At 35.2% G+C, this 14,778-nt stretch overlaps 2 protein-coding genes across 2 annotated transcripts; one reads left to right on the top strand and one right to left on the bottom strand.

Annotated features, from left to right (window-relative positions):
* Positions 1-293: 293 nt before the first annotated feature.
* Positions 294-2,274, top strand: LOC104118532 (uncharacterized protein At2g23090-like). Its single transcript, XM_009629796.4, has 3 exons — positions 294-514; positions 774-814; positions 2,006-2,274. The coding sequence occupies exons 1-3, from the start codon at positions 442-444 to the stop codon at positions 2,123-2,125; spliced, it is 234 nt and encodes a 77-aa protein (XP_009628091.1). The 5' UTR covers positions 294-441; the 3' UTR covers positions 2,126-2,274.
* Positions 2,275-4,077: 1,803 nt separating this feature from the next.
* On the bottom strand, positions 4,078-14,778 carry LOC104118531 (casein kinase II subunit alpha-2). Its single transcript, XM_009629795.4, has 10 exons — positions 14,400-14,778; positions 13,181-13,310; positions 12,032-12,226; positions 11,223-11,380; positions 10,426-10,516; positions 10,168-10,233; positions 9,898-9,980; positions 5,284-5,347; positions 4,820-4,888; positions 4,078-4,380 (listed from the first exon to the last, which is right to left on the bottom strand). Exons 1-10 carry the CDS (start codon positions 14,483-14,485, stop codon positions 4,321-4,323), a joined length of 1,002 nt encoding a protein of 333 aa, XP_009628090.1. The 5' UTR covers positions 14,486-14,778; the 3' UTR covers positions 4,078-4,320.

Here is a 14,778-nt window from a genome sequence, read left to right as displayed (position 1 = left end):
TCGTACTTTTAATATAGTATAGATAAATATTTGAAAATAATAAAGGTAAAATACGTATAAAATAAGAATTATTCATTGATTTTTCAAAATTGACAAGTAAAAGTGTAGAAATAAACTTGAACCGAGGAAGTAATAAATATTTTGTTAATTAAGTACATATAAGTTTTTAGTAAGGGATAGATTAATTTGATGTTTTAAGTATTCAGAAATTACACCATACTACGACAATAATAGTAACTGTTACTGTATTTCTATTTAAAAGGTTAATTAAGTTCATTGCAAGAGATCCGGAGGAACCTTCCAGAAGCTCAAAACTGTCCTGGTGAGTCGTGATACTATATATTGACCCTTGTATCAACTGGAGGTTGGAGCTGCCTTTTCCCCGCCACTGTTTATCGCCTGAAAAATAAGAGCCTTAGTTTAGGGGTCCAATTCACGTCCATGGGTGGAGGCAACGGTCAGAAAGCGAAGATGGCTCGCGAGAGGAACCTCGAGAAGATGAAAGCCCAAAAAGGTATTCTTTCTTTCTATCCTTTTGTTTCTGACACCAATTTCATAGTTTTATCTTTCATCCACATACTGTTCTTCTTAAATCATCTGATCCGTCGGTCAATTAGCCTGATATTAGCTTTGGTTTAATCCGATTCGATCCCGTTGTTGGAATTCAATGTAGCTGAGAGAGCCCTTATTGTTTTTATGCTGAGCTGTGATTTTGCGTAAATTCTTAAAGCTTTGGCTTTTTATTAACTCTCGAAATCGTTGGATCTACGCAGGAAGCCAACTTGAAAAGAACAAGCAGGCCATGAACATCCAGGTAAGACCTTTTTGTTTCCACAATTTTCGTAAATTCCACCTATGTGATGCATAAATGGTCTCAAGCTCGGAGGATTATGGTAGGATGAAAATCAGGGAAATAATAGTCTGACCACAATGAATAGACCTTGATAGATCAGGACAGGTAGGATTTTTCATATAGCGCGCACCAACTAATTTGGATTGACGCATAGTTAATTATTGACTAGACTTGATAAAGGTTAATTTGAAACGCGGGTTTATGTTGCTTATTTGAACATCAAACGGGCTTATTCCTTCAATTCGGTGATAAAATTGGTAGGTAATGCCTTTTCACTTAATGACCAACATACTAAGCCCTGTCTTTCTAGGTAAGAAGTAGATGAAAAATAGAAAGCACGGATCCTTTGATATTGAAATTATCTCGATCACGTAGGCCATTAAAAGGATAGAATGATGAAGGCAAGAACCAGATCAGCACTTGGATGCCACCTATAATTCTTTTGTTTCTTTCATTATTTGTTTGGGTTAGTAGTGTCATGGTTTTGAACTTAAATTTCCGTTGTATTTGTTAAAAATACTTCTCTTTATTTCATAAACATCTTATTGACAATCCAACAACGACAACACTCAACAATGTGTTAAACTGTGTAATCTCCGTTAAATGTTGAAATTTGGCTCATTGAGCATGTGTACTGTTTAGTCCACAGTTTTTACTTGCTACGTGGTTCACGCTCCTGTCTTGTACTAAAAATTCGAGGACGCAATTAGAGAATTTGCTTCTATTTTATTTGCTCATAAAGTGATAGTGGCTTCCCACCTTTTGATGTCTTATTTGGGTGTCTTTTGTCTTTCCCTTTTCTTTTTCCATCTTTAAGGCTATGTTCCATAACATTGGCATTTCTACATTTTTGCCAGAAAATGTTCTTAGGAGGATTTGGTGTTGTAATATCATTATGATTCCTTCAACATGAGATAGCTTAGGTAGAGTTTTCCGGTTGAGTTGTAACTACAATCCTTCAGAGTCTATGCTCATCAGTTTCTGGAATGATTCATACAATTTATAGAGTGACTCACCTCGTTCACTATATGTGGTTGTTCTTTTCAGCCTCTGAAAAATTCTTTAGTGTATTTGGATTTGGTTTGATTGATGTTGTTTAATAATTCCTTTGATCCTTGACTAACTTGTTTATGCTGTTATGATTGATGGCAGTGCAAGGTATGTATGCAGACATTTATGTGCACAACGTCAGAGGTGAAGTGCAAGGAACATGCCGAGGCCAAACATCCAAAATCTGACCTCTATACCTGTTTCCCTCATCTCAAAAAATAACCTTAGACGTCAAACATTCTTATAGAAAATGTTGGTATTATCTCCTGTCACTAGCCGCAAAAGTGTCGACCCAAGCAAGATGTGAATTGTGTGTATCTGTGAACTTGTTTGTGAGACTGGCAAGTTGTGTTAGTGGATGGTTTTAATTCTGATTTGTGTAAATAATTGGGATATAGTTGACTAAGATGATTTCTTATGCTAGGTATTAGTAGTAGGGAAATAATTGACTATAACCCGCACGTAAACAACTCATGGGCAAATTTTGAGCTCCGCACTCTACTCCTTAATTAATAATACGGAAAAAGATCAAAGCTACCCTCAAACTATTCGATTTGGTACAAATATATCCTATGTTCACCTATTGAGTAAAAAATGCCCCTACAATTATTTTGCTGGCTCACTTATATCCCTACGACTAACGGTCAATGCCAAATAAAAAAAAAATTATTTAAATTACATGTGGCAAATTTTTATTGGTCCAATTTTAAACTATGACCCCAATTAAATAAACTTACCCTTAACCCATTTTTTTACCAACCTCAAAATCCGACCCACCTAAAAATATAGCTAAATTCTTGATTGTTAAACATATTAACTTCTCCATCTTTTTAACTCTATCATCGCCGTAGTTGCCACTACCCCTTTCCTTCGTAACAACCACGTAGCCACTACAACCATGATTCTCATGTTTGCTCCATCCCTCCATTTTCGAACAATAACAACGAGAATATTATGTTAATCGAAAGGTCCGATTAGAAAAAATTTATTTTATTTCGATTTGATGTCCTTTCTTTGTTGTAAAATTAGGATTTTGTTCAAGGAGGAGTACATAGGCCATAAAATTTTTATTTTTTACAATAAATTACCATTGAGGTCTAACAACTTATTAAGAGTTTGCAAAATTTACAAAAATTGTAAAGAAAAAACTGGATTCCGGAATTTAAAGCTCATAAATTCATAATGTGTTCTTTGATTATCTTATGTGACGAGAAAGAAAAAAAGATTTACCTATGTAAGTGATATTTGAATGCGAAAATTAGGGTCTTATGACGAACATTTTCGAAAAAAGACAGCACCAATGGTAAATGTAAAATGAAGAAGATGATAAAACTATGAAAAATGACCAAAACTGTCCCTAGACTAAAAATGTGGTGGCAACTATGATGGTGGTAGAATTGGAAAGATGGAGAAGTTAATTTTTTTGACAATCAAGAGTTTGGCCATTTTTTAAGGCGGGTCGGATTTTTGGGCTGGGTAAAAAAATGGATTAAGGGTAGGTTTGTTTAATTGGGGTCATGGTTTAAAATTAGACCAATAAAAAGTTGTCACGTGTAATTTAAGTAAATTTTTTCTTTATTTGGCATTGAACATTAGTCGTAGGGGCATAAGTAAACCAGAAAGATAATGGTGGGGGCATTTTTGCTTCAATAGGTGGACGGAGAGCATATTTGTACCAAATCGAATAGTCTAAGGACAGTTTTGGCCCTTTTTACATGAAATATAATTCATGGAATGAATAATGTTCTAATATCAACTTTAATCTTTTAATGTTTGATCACTAATGATTTCTAATAAGATACCCGGAGTGTAATGTAGTAAAATTTAGAATATCAATTAATTTCGAATATTAATAATTGTACTTTTAGACTAGAGATAGAAGTAACAAAAGATTTCCTCAGTGACCCTAATTTAATTAAATACCAAACTTCAACGCTGATTCTTTTAATTTAATTCATGGGTATCTGTTAGTAATGGGTATTTGTTGGTCCTGCAAAAAAGATTTAATATGGCTAATAGTTATTGTGCGACTTCCTAAATATTAAACATGATAGGTGAATTTGTTACCAAAATTTAATTTGTTGAATGACTGCAAACATATTTGTTTCAAATTTGGTAATTGTGTCTAATATTTATAGAACCAAAGTCACCAAATCGCATAAAACGAAACCAGGTGAAAAAACGCAATATAGTATTGGTATAACATCTTAAAACCGACTGTATTAAACCAACCAATGAATACCCCTACGCGGAAAGGGAAATTCTGAAAATAAAATTCTGTATTTCCCCAAATTCGGTAGGTGTTAATACTCGAGTTCAACTACGAGTTTCCACAAATGTTACTTTAACAAGGATACAAATGGTACATCACGCCATAGTTTTCTTTCTTCCCATTGACAGCAAGCAAGACAAGAAAGCTACTGTGTCCTCATCCTGCTAGTTTCTGCAGCCCTCACTTGCAAGAAATATGGATGGGCCTAAAAAGAGCGCAGAGAAAAAAGTTAGTAGGTTACGTAACCTGATGCTTATGGAAAGTTGAATATTAAAGATCTTGCATTACCACCTTGCTACCGTCACAAAAAAGGAAAAAACATAGCCAAGAACAGAAAGAAAGAGCGACACGCACTTCATAATCACCACCTTGCTACCCTCACTAATCTGTTTCTTGGATCTCATTTATACTCCTAACACTTAGGTATCAGTAACGTATGTTTTAAAATGTCCAGAAAATCGTTCCTTTTACAGGTTTAAGAAATTGTTCCCAAAAGCATTTCTTTAATAAGTTATAATTGGAGAATAAGAAGAAGTTATTATTGGGGTCTTGTACTGGAAAAGGTCATAGAAGACAGAAACCGAGGAAAAATAAAGATGAAGCCCAGAATTTAAAACTCCAAAAGAGTGGCTAAAAAGGATTACCATTGCTTCTTTTGCTGTTAGTCTAGACTGATGATCATAACGAAGAAGCTTGTCAAGAAAATCTATAGCCTGCAATTAAAGATCAAAATCATTTGTCAAATGGACAGTGAAGACTCATACAGCTGCTTAGGCGTAGCTGTCATCCCTGTCGGTTTCATCTTATTCAGACAAACTTACCATAGCTATATATATATATAATACTCATTTTATGTGACGGTGTTTAGCTGGGCAGAGTTAAAGAAAAACGAAAGACTTTCAAAACTTGTGGTCTAAAACAAGCCATAGAGAATTGTGTGGCTATAAATCATTTCATTAATGATAAAATAGGAAGTTTAAAGTTAAATTGTTACGAAATATAGAAGGGTGACAATGTTTTTGGGAATGACAAAAAAGGATAGTGTCACAAAATTGGGACGGAGTCTGTGTGTGTGTGTATATATATATAGAGAGAGGAGAAGCAATACCTCTGGTGACACTAGATGCTGATTGTCTGCATTAATAAATTTGGACCATGGTTTCCTACTGTGTCTGCACGGGAAAAAGAGGATCATATTCATCTTCAATAGCTAAGAATCTATATATATATATATATATATATATATATATATATAAAGTTGGCAATAGAAAAAGTGATGTGGCATATCTCTTTGGCCAAGAATCACATTTATCTTTATTCTCAAATTTTTGATATTTTTTCTATTTATGTGCTACATTAAAGTATCCAAAAATCACTTCTTAATTACATTCTCTAATTACATCTCCTCCGTTACTCTTCCTTCTCTTTTCCATTTAGAAAGCCCAAAAGACTATCATTACTTCAGTGATCAATTTATGCAATGAATATCTAAATAATAGGGCTATAAGAATATTGTGGGCTTCTTCAACAGCCAATGCATCTGCCAATCTAGGGACCAATCTGGCCCCCTCCTTTTTCAGCTCTTTACAGGTGCTTTTCAACTGATAATTTAGAAGCTTGATAAATCACTTTGTATTAGATTGGTAATTATTCACTCCATTGTATTGTCATTCGAATTCTTACTTGCACATTTTATGAGGAGAGGGTTAATTGGAGTAAGTAGCTTCTTCACATGCATGAATGAGCTACACGTGTGACTGAAAGAATGCAGTGCCCACGGTTGGCATCACCGATGCATGCTGAGGTTCGTCTTCTACTTTATATAAGGCTCACATGTTATTTTTCGAATGAAATACTTTTTATGAGATTAATATCTGAGGTTGATTCCCATATGAGTTCCAACATATTAAGCTTGCTTTACTATAGACTATGAGAGGGTAATTTGACCATTAGAGGGTAATTTGATATCCATTAAAATGTATTTTTTTCTTTTTCGTTTTTGATTATTATTTTATTTGTGATCTTGGATATATCTTACTAAAGTTTCTATTTGCCAGTCTCTTTGGTTGTTTGATCAGGCCCCAGAAATGTGATTCTAGCTCTGCATATTCTTTACATGATCCTATGAATTATTGTTTCTTTATTTTACACTGCTCCTATAATTGTTTAGTATTTATTAGTACAATTTATGTTGATATACAATATATTATGTAGTTGTTTTATAACACGGGTTGGTTCTTTTTATATTCCTAAATCCTAACCGTTTATTCTCTAAATAATTTATTTATTTTCATACTTCTAATTATTTGGATTCTTTTCGTAATCCAATTGAATTGGATAATTAATGAGAATGTAGTTCAATAATTCTTATGTTTGTTCTTCTTTTCTATATTTTGGTATAGTTGAACCCGACAATTTCACTTTCAGTAGCTTTTTTTTTTTTTTACTTAATAGAGAATTTACATATGTAGTAAAGAGGTTGGTAAAGGAAATTAACTCAAGGGATCACTGCAATTTGTCCTGTAAGATGGCCTTCAAGTTGTAGTTCTTTTCTTTTGATAAGTCTATATTATAATTCTTTTTTATTAGCTGTACTCGGCTGGTTTTGTACGTAAAAATATATTGTAAAACACTTATTTGCGTTAAGAAAAAGAAATAAATGTACAAACTCCCTCATTTCTTTGTATTTTATTGCATATGTTTTATATTTTGTGTGTGTATATATATACATAATCAGTGTATATACTTGTGATTTTGAACAGCACTTGTAATAATTTTCGGCACATGGGCTAAAAATGAATAGCCCTAAATTTATTGCGGCCATTCGTTATAACTCCGTAACTATTTGTATGCAATTTTAGTACTTAAAAATACCCTTTACATAACTACTACCTTTTGATAATTTTAGGAAGCTGTAATTATGAAATAAGGTCTGGTTCCACTTCAATTTGTCATGCCAAATACGCGTCCAATAAACTCACAAATATTGTGGACATGCAACAACATTTGGGATGTAGATAGTTATCACTTGTACTTTTATTCTCGCTCTCTAAGATATCACTTTTATTTTCTTGGATGTACCTCCCACCTCATTAATGATAAATTTAATGTGCTATCTTGATTTTCAGAGGCTCTAATAATCTTTCCAAAGAAGAATTAGTTTAGGTACATAGCAACAATGTAACTTCTATGTACTTCTTTACCACTGTTGTATTGTATTTCTTTAATACTACTTTTATGTATAAACCTATTAACTGCACATTAGTGACCCTTATCCCTAAAGTGAAAAAAACCCCAGCTGTTAAGGAGTTTAGACCTATTTCCTGTTGCACAGTACTTTACAAAGTGATATCTAAGATCTTAACTAGTAGGCTTCAAAGTATAATGGATATCCTTATAGACAATAGCCAATCAGCTTTTGTGCCTGGGAGAGTAATTAGTGATAATATTATCCTCAGCCATGAGTTGGTTAAAGGTTATGGGAGGGGTATATCTCCAAGGTGCATGGTCAAGGTTGATATGCAGAAAGCATACGACTCCTTGGAATGGGATTTTATTGAGCAAGTTTTGGTAAATTTGAACTTCCTTGTACAGTTTATACAATGGGTGATGAAGTGCCTAAGGACTGTATCCTACTCCACTTGTATTAATGGATGGCCTACAGAACCATTTGCTGCTAAAAGAGGACTGAGACAGGGTGATCTCATGTCACCCTTCCTCTTTGTCTTAGCCATGGAATATTTTTCTAGGCTTCTAAAGAGACTGCATGATGTTCCAAATTTTAACTATCATCCTAGATGCTCAAAGCTGCAACTATTTCAATTGGGATTTGCTGACGATCTACTCATGTTCTGTAGAGGAGATGTAGTTTCTGTCCAGCTGCTTTTTGAGTGCTTTCAGGAGTTTTCTAAAGCCTCTGGCCTTGTTGCTAATAAGGACAAAAGTTCTGTATACTTTGGGGGAGTAGATATGGTCACACAACAGGCTATCCTAGATCTGCTCGGGTTTTCCAAAGGTGATATGCCATTCAGATATTTGGGAGTGCCACTTAGTACGAAAAGATTATCGGTCATCCAGTGTCAACCACTACTTGAAAGAATGCTGGGAAGGATCACAAGCTAGACATCAAAATTCTTGTCCTATGCAGGCAGGGTATAATTGATTAAGAATGTTCTTTTCTCCATTCAAGTTTTTTGGTCACAAGTGTTTGTATTGCCGAAAAAAGTAATAAAACTCATTGAAGCTACATTTAGAAAATTTCTATGGACCGGAGGCGTAGAGTTGACTAAGAAGGCATTGCTTGCTTGGGAGAAGATATGCTACCCTAAAGTTGCTGGTGGTTTAAATATATTGGATATTACCCTATGGAATAGGGCATCTGTTAGCAAGCTACTGTGGAATCTTTGTTGCAAAAAGGACAAGATGTGGGTAAAATGGGTACACTCATATTAGATATAAAGGAGCAGCAAATATGGGAGATTATGCCCACACAAGCATCATGGGTGGTACAGAAGATCTTGAAGATCAGAAGCTATGTCTAAAAAGCTGGGATAATGGAGGCCGGTCTAAGGAACATGACAGAGTTCTCTGTAAAGAAGATGTATATGCTTATGAGAGGAGACTTCCCTAAAGTGCAATGAAGGAAGATTGTCTGCAATAATCTTGGTTCTGAAAAGTGGATCTTTATACTTAGGCTTGCAGCTCATGGGAAACTAGCTACAAAGGATAGATTGATCAAGTGGGGTGTCATAAGTGACCAAGAGTGCCCATTGTGTTTAACTCAGAATGAGAGCATTAATCACCTATTCTTCCAATGTGATATGTCAACTCAAGTGTGGTGTAAACTATTACAATGGCAGGGGATTCACAGAGCAGCCATGCCTTGGCTAGAGGAGCTTAAATGGGCAGAAGACTATGCTAGAGGAAGAAGCGCAACTGCAGAAATTTATCGAATGACACTGGCGGCAGGTGTGTATCACTTGTGGATAGAGAGGAATCATAGAGTATTTCAAGCTAAGCAAACAGATCCGAAAACTATTGTGAGGAGGATTATTCAGGAGATTTTTTATAGAGGATCCATGAGGAGTTGACTAAAAGTAACACTTACAAAGCTCAATTTTTATCCTTTGTAGAGGGAGCTTGGTAGTTTCAGGTGGTTAGTAGTACTTGATGTCATAGTTGGTTAGTTGCTTTGCTGCGGTTTGGAGATGTCAAACTGCAATATTTTAGTTCTGCTTGTACATATCGCAAATGGTTATAAAAAAAAATTATTTACCAAAAAAAAAAAAAAAATTGTAACTTCTATTAAAAATTTCAGAGTAGAAAGCTCCAGTAAGAAAAAGAAATGCAAAAACACGTACTCAATAAAATAATCTGCTTGCGCTAAGTTTATTCTTTTTATTACTTGATTTGTCTTATCTTTTATGACCGCGCTATGCGCGGTTTTGTTCACTAGTTTTGACTATAAATCAGAGGGGCCACAATTTTGATAAAGCTAGCTATTGAGATGAACTTAGCAACCCTATGACCGCGCTATGCGCGGTTTTGTTCACTAGTTTTGACTATAAATCAGAGGGGCCACAATTTTGATAAAGCTAGCTATTGAGATGAACTTAGCAACCCTATGTTGTCACAGCTCTTAGTTGTTTAGTAATTACTTTAGCCTAGTTTTATTTCATTGATAAGAGTGCTAACAATAGGTGAAGGAAAGCAAGAAGCATACCTCCCAACCATAGCCTCTAGCTGAGGATCAAGCTCTAATTGATACTTGTGCAAATATGCGTTCAACTCATCTGTCCCAAGTACCTATAACAATAATAATCCATCAACCCCATGTCAACCAGCTAAAATTACTTTTATAGTTTTATATAACATTTTTGTCTAGTTACAAGTAACTATTGTATTGGTTTTTTTCACTTGATCAACCTCCCCTCTCTCATTCGAGGAACAAAATCAAGGCATATAAACACATTGGTCAGTCACTAGGCATTACCTTTGCAATTTTGACGAGCTGATCCTGATTATCATGACCATAAAAGAAAGGTTCCTTGCGAAAGATCTGTAAAAAGAGGATAATAGGCATAAGTTAGCCACAAAAGAAAAAGGAGGAAAAAGAAAAATGATTCAAACAAGCAAATACAATCTTCTAACAACTCCTTTCAGATGTTTACAGCTTCCCAGGCCCCACAACTGATAGCCTAAAATTATAAACCAACTGATAGCTTATATTATGAATCATAAAATCTCTCACCATTCCTGCAAACATGCAGCCAAGGCTCCACATGTCCAAAGAATAGTCATAGTCTTGCAAGTCAACTAGAAGTTCAGGGCCCTTGAAGTATCTGAAACGAAAGAAAAAGAAGACTTCAGACTTGTTGCAATAGCCTTGAAATCATAGACCAAACAAGGACACAAGCACACCAACAACCACAAATCCAAATTTTCCAACTTCCATGCAAGTTTACAAACAAGAGTCAAGAGACTTCAAGTGCAAATACTCGACTTACAGCATGAAACCAATTTGCCACATATGCTGAGTTAGTGTGACCTGAAACGATTCCTAACGTTCTCCTACCACCCCCGTCATTATTTTCGTATTATTTTATTGTGTATGTTGCAGGAGCAGCTTTCGTTCCTTTGTAAAGGCTGATAGAGACAGGCCAAAATGGGTACAGTACAAAAGCTCCTTCTTGCCTCAACAAAAACGGATGCAGTCTAATTCTGCTAGTATAACCTAAGTGACAGAGGTTCCTTTAAAAGAGTTTTCAGATAGTTTTTGACAAGGAACTAGAAAATAATATCAAGTCCAAGAGTAAAAGTCAGGTATACAACACTTTGACTCAGTGTGGACCTGAAATACCATTTCTTCTAACTTTAAAAGGGATATGGTAAAATCACTTGCTTTCTGACTAAAAACTCATGACTTGTCCTGAGAACAATTCAAAAGTACAGAATGGATCTGCAGATAGAGAAGCTATATATAGGAAACTGTTGCTGGCAAAGCAACTATATCAGGTCCACACATACTGTCAGCAGATTATCTCTTACCTTGAAGCAACACGGACATTATACTCTTTCCCTGGATGGTAAAATTCAGCAAGACCCCAATCTATCAAGCGAAGCTTCCGCAGTTCATGGTCTATCATAACATTATGGGGCTTGACATCTCTATGCATTATTCCCTGTGAATGACAATAATCTAGCGCCTGCAGGTTGATAAGAAGTTTAGTTCCCCACCACCTCCATAAATTGGTAAGTATGTCTAGCAATGTACATAAAGAATAGGTCCCAAACAGTCAATTAAATAGCTGTATTTGAAATTTGTCTACATTGGCATGCAGGATAAGGTGCACTAAAACAAGTTTTCAATCTTAGTCATTTCCACTGACCCAAGATTACGAGACTCTTTCGACAGACTTCCAATTATCTGAATATAGGTGTCGGTTGAATCCAAATTAGGGCACTTTAATGGCACCAATACTTTGGATTCCAAAATTTCCACTTGAGATAAGCCTAGGAGTTTAGGAGTTATGAATTGAATTTGAACTTAGATTTGATCAAAAATATATGAGGATGCATCCACTCAATATCTGGCAAGTGTTTCCGAATTCAGAAAGAGTGAGAAAATTGGGGGACTCCTGATATCCTCATGCTCGTAAAAACCTTGAAAAAGAAGCTGCAGTAGGGGAGTATTGGGGCAGATGAACTTTTGGACGGATAAAAAGTTAAGACATACATACAACTCTATTTTAAGTTCTGAGAGAAGAAAGACAGTATAGAAAAGAAAGACAAGACAACTCAGAACATATGTACTTGTAAAGTCACTGTGACTGCCATCCACTGGATTTATCTCTTACCTTGAGAAGCTCATATATGTAGTACCGTATATCATAATCCGTTAGCGTTGGGTACAAAACTTTGAAATCAGTGCTGTTCACGTACTCAAAAATCAAGCTTGGAGTTTTTGAATGCTGATCTCTGACAATATCAAGGAGTTTGACAATGTTTGGTCCACCACAGAGATTTTGCAATATCTTTATCTCTCTTTTGATCTATACACAAACACCACTAATGTCAATTTAAAAGCATGCACATTCATTTTTATTTTTCTCCAAGCAAGCAATTCCAGACTACACTATTAATTGAAAACTTAAGAGAAAGGTGAGGAGTCAAAATGAACAGAGGATATTTAGAGCCCGTTTGGACATAAGAAATTATTCCTTTTTTTTCAAAACATTTTCACTTTTTTTCGAAATCGGCGTTTGTTCATAAAATTTCCAATTTTCACTTGAAGATGCATTTTGGAATTTTTCAAAATTTTGAAAAACTCCAAAAAGTTGTTTTTCAAAATTTTCACTCATATTACTCACAAAACTTCAAAAACAACCCAAATTATATTCATGTCCAAACACAACTCTAATTTTCAAATATCATTTTCACTTTAAAAAAAAATCACTTTTTTTTTGGAATTTTACAATTCTTATGTCCAAACGCCCACATAGTACTACCAAACTGACATAGAAACACAATCAAGAGATAACCTATTTGATGCAGTAAATAGTGTTGAGACTGGCTAACTTTTCAAGACACTATATATGTCAGAAAGTAACCAAATTTAGACATTCTCTATTTTGTATGAACAGAACTGACCATTTCTTCCAGAGTTTCAGAAAAGAGACGTGACTTATTTCTCTGTAGACACCCTATCCACAGATGAACAAATAATTGAGAGTAGACCTTTTATTATATAAGAATAATTGAAAGTAAACCTTTTAATGAGTCGAATACAGATTTTTCTGTTAAGGCGGTCAATGTTGATGATTCTCTATAGATTAAGTCAGGCAAAAACAAGTATTGCAGTATATAAGATCTCTTCTAGCAAAACTCTAATTTTTTTTCCTTTTGAAGCAGAAAACAAAAAAAATATTAGACCAAAAAAAAAAAAAATGTGTGGCAACCACGTCCATGCAGTACGTGTTACCTAAGTTCAAAAATAAATGCCATACCTTTTTCTTCTTAACAGGTTTCAGGATCTTGATTATGCACTTCTCGTTGCTGTTAACATTTATACCTTCAAAAACTTCACTGTATTTTCCTCTCCCAACTTTCCGAACAACCTCATAGTCATCCTGATCGCTGGAACAATAAATATGACAGACGCTGATGAGGATAATACAATCTAGCTGGTGTATTAAAGTTGAGTAATCAAATGAAATGTGAAACCAAACCTCGTGAAAGATGATTAATCATTGACCCAAGGGCCAAGGCAGTCTAGAGCCAAAATTTAAAATTTATATGCTCTCACTTAAGCAAGACAAGGTCATAGCCATTTCTCATTAAACAAAATGCTCTCAGATCGACAAATGTAGCAGAGCGTACAATAACAACAAAACCAAACTAATTGAGGTCAGCTAATGAAATTTTTATAGCTATGCGCTCCAATTGATGCCTTCCCATTCCAATACTCAACAATTCATCTTTTAACACAACTTAAGGGTTCTAAGTCTCACCCTTGTTCCTAGACTTACACAAACATACCTAATGTGTACAAACACGACTAATCTTTAATCTCAACAAATTGGTAATCCTGTATTTGAATTTTTCCTTCAATTGTATCATGTGAAAGCTAATAGAGAAGTAAAAAAATACATAGAAGACTCGAAGTGCAACAAGGCATATAAGATAGAACATTTACCTCAGCTCAACAAGACAACAACAACAACAACCCAATGGAATCCCACAAGTGGGGTCTGGGGAGGGTAGTGTGTGCGCAGACCTTACCCCTACCCTGGGGAAGGTAGAGAGGCTGTTTCGATAGACCCTCAGCTCAACAAGACTCGGCAGAAATTTGCATTAACAAAATAAACGTGCAACATGAAAAGCTTTCAATAGGTTTTTCTGTTCGAAATAGCAAAAATTTACCAAAATAACATAGATACTGAACACCTGATATTCTTTTAGATTAGACATAAAGAAAAAACTGAGACTTTTTTTGGGTGTGCCTTGAGGGGATGCGATTATATATATTGCTATATACATCAAAAAGACGGAAAAAAACAAGATTTTTCTTGGATGCTGGAAATGGATGTTATTACGAAACGTCACAATCTAAAAAGGAGCAAACAGCATATAGTCCTAGAATTTCAATAATCATCAAGTATATAAACCCAAATAAAAAAGGAACAAAATCAGAGGCAATTAGGGTTAGGTAAGGAAAATTTTTACCCCCATTGAACAGTAAGGGATTCGTAATCCCAATATTCCCTAGGGCGAAGCACATTGATATCGGTGTATACTCGAGCTTTAGACATGGCTTTATCCAAAATTAGATACTGAGAGTTGTTGATTGAGGTGTCGGATTTCGGAACGGGCCGTAGTGCCGGGCAACGAAGAAGGCGCAGGCTAGAGGAGGAAGTGGGCCCAGCTTCTGTACGACGCCACCGCCAGTAACACTACTACTTTACTGGCACAACTCACTCAACATTTTAAGAAAAGCAATAGATTGAATTGAATAAGCCCTTTTGCTCTGTGTTCTGTATGTATGGCCATATGGGGACCCTTCACTCCCTACAGAAATATCTTGCTAATTTATATGGTCGGTGCC

The sequence above is a fragment of the Nicotiana tomentosiformis genome, chromosome 2 (assembly GCF_000390325.3).
Source record: "Nicotiana tomentosiformis chromosome 2, ASM39032v3, whole genome shotgun sequence".
NCBI classification, from domain to species: domain Eukaryota; kingdom Viridiplantae; phylum Streptophyta; class Magnoliopsida; order Solanales; family Solanaceae; genus Nicotiana; species Nicotiana tomentosiformis.
This window is presented reverse-complemented; position numbering and strand designations above follow the sequence as displayed.

Bases quoted from the DNA above. Each gene is read 5' to 3' on its own strand.
- LOC104118532 (XM_009629796.4), top strand. From the start codon at position 442: ATGGGTGGAGGCAACGGTCAGAAAGCGAAGATGGCTCGCGAGAGGAAC. The intron at 515-773 runs GTATTCTTTCTT...GGATCTACGCAG, and splicing joins GAAGATGAAAGCCCAAAAAG to GAAGCCAACTTGAAAAGAAC. The intron at 815-2,005 runs GTAAGACCTTTT...GATTGATGGCAG, and splicing joins AGCAGGCCATGAACATCCAG to TGCAAGGTATGTATGCAGAC.
- LOC104118531 (XM_009629795.4), bottom strand. From the start codon at position 14,485: ATGTCTAAAGCTCGAGTATACACCGATATCAATGTGCTTCGCCCTAGG. The intron at 4,889-5,283 runs GTATTGCTTCTC...CTTTAATTGCAG, and splicing joins AGCATCTAGTGTCACCAGAG to GCTATAGATTTTCTTGACAA. The intron at 4,381-4,819 runs GTAATCCTTTTT...CGCTCTTTTTAG, and splicing joins TAACAGCAAAAGAAGCAATG to GCCCATCCATATTTCTTGCA.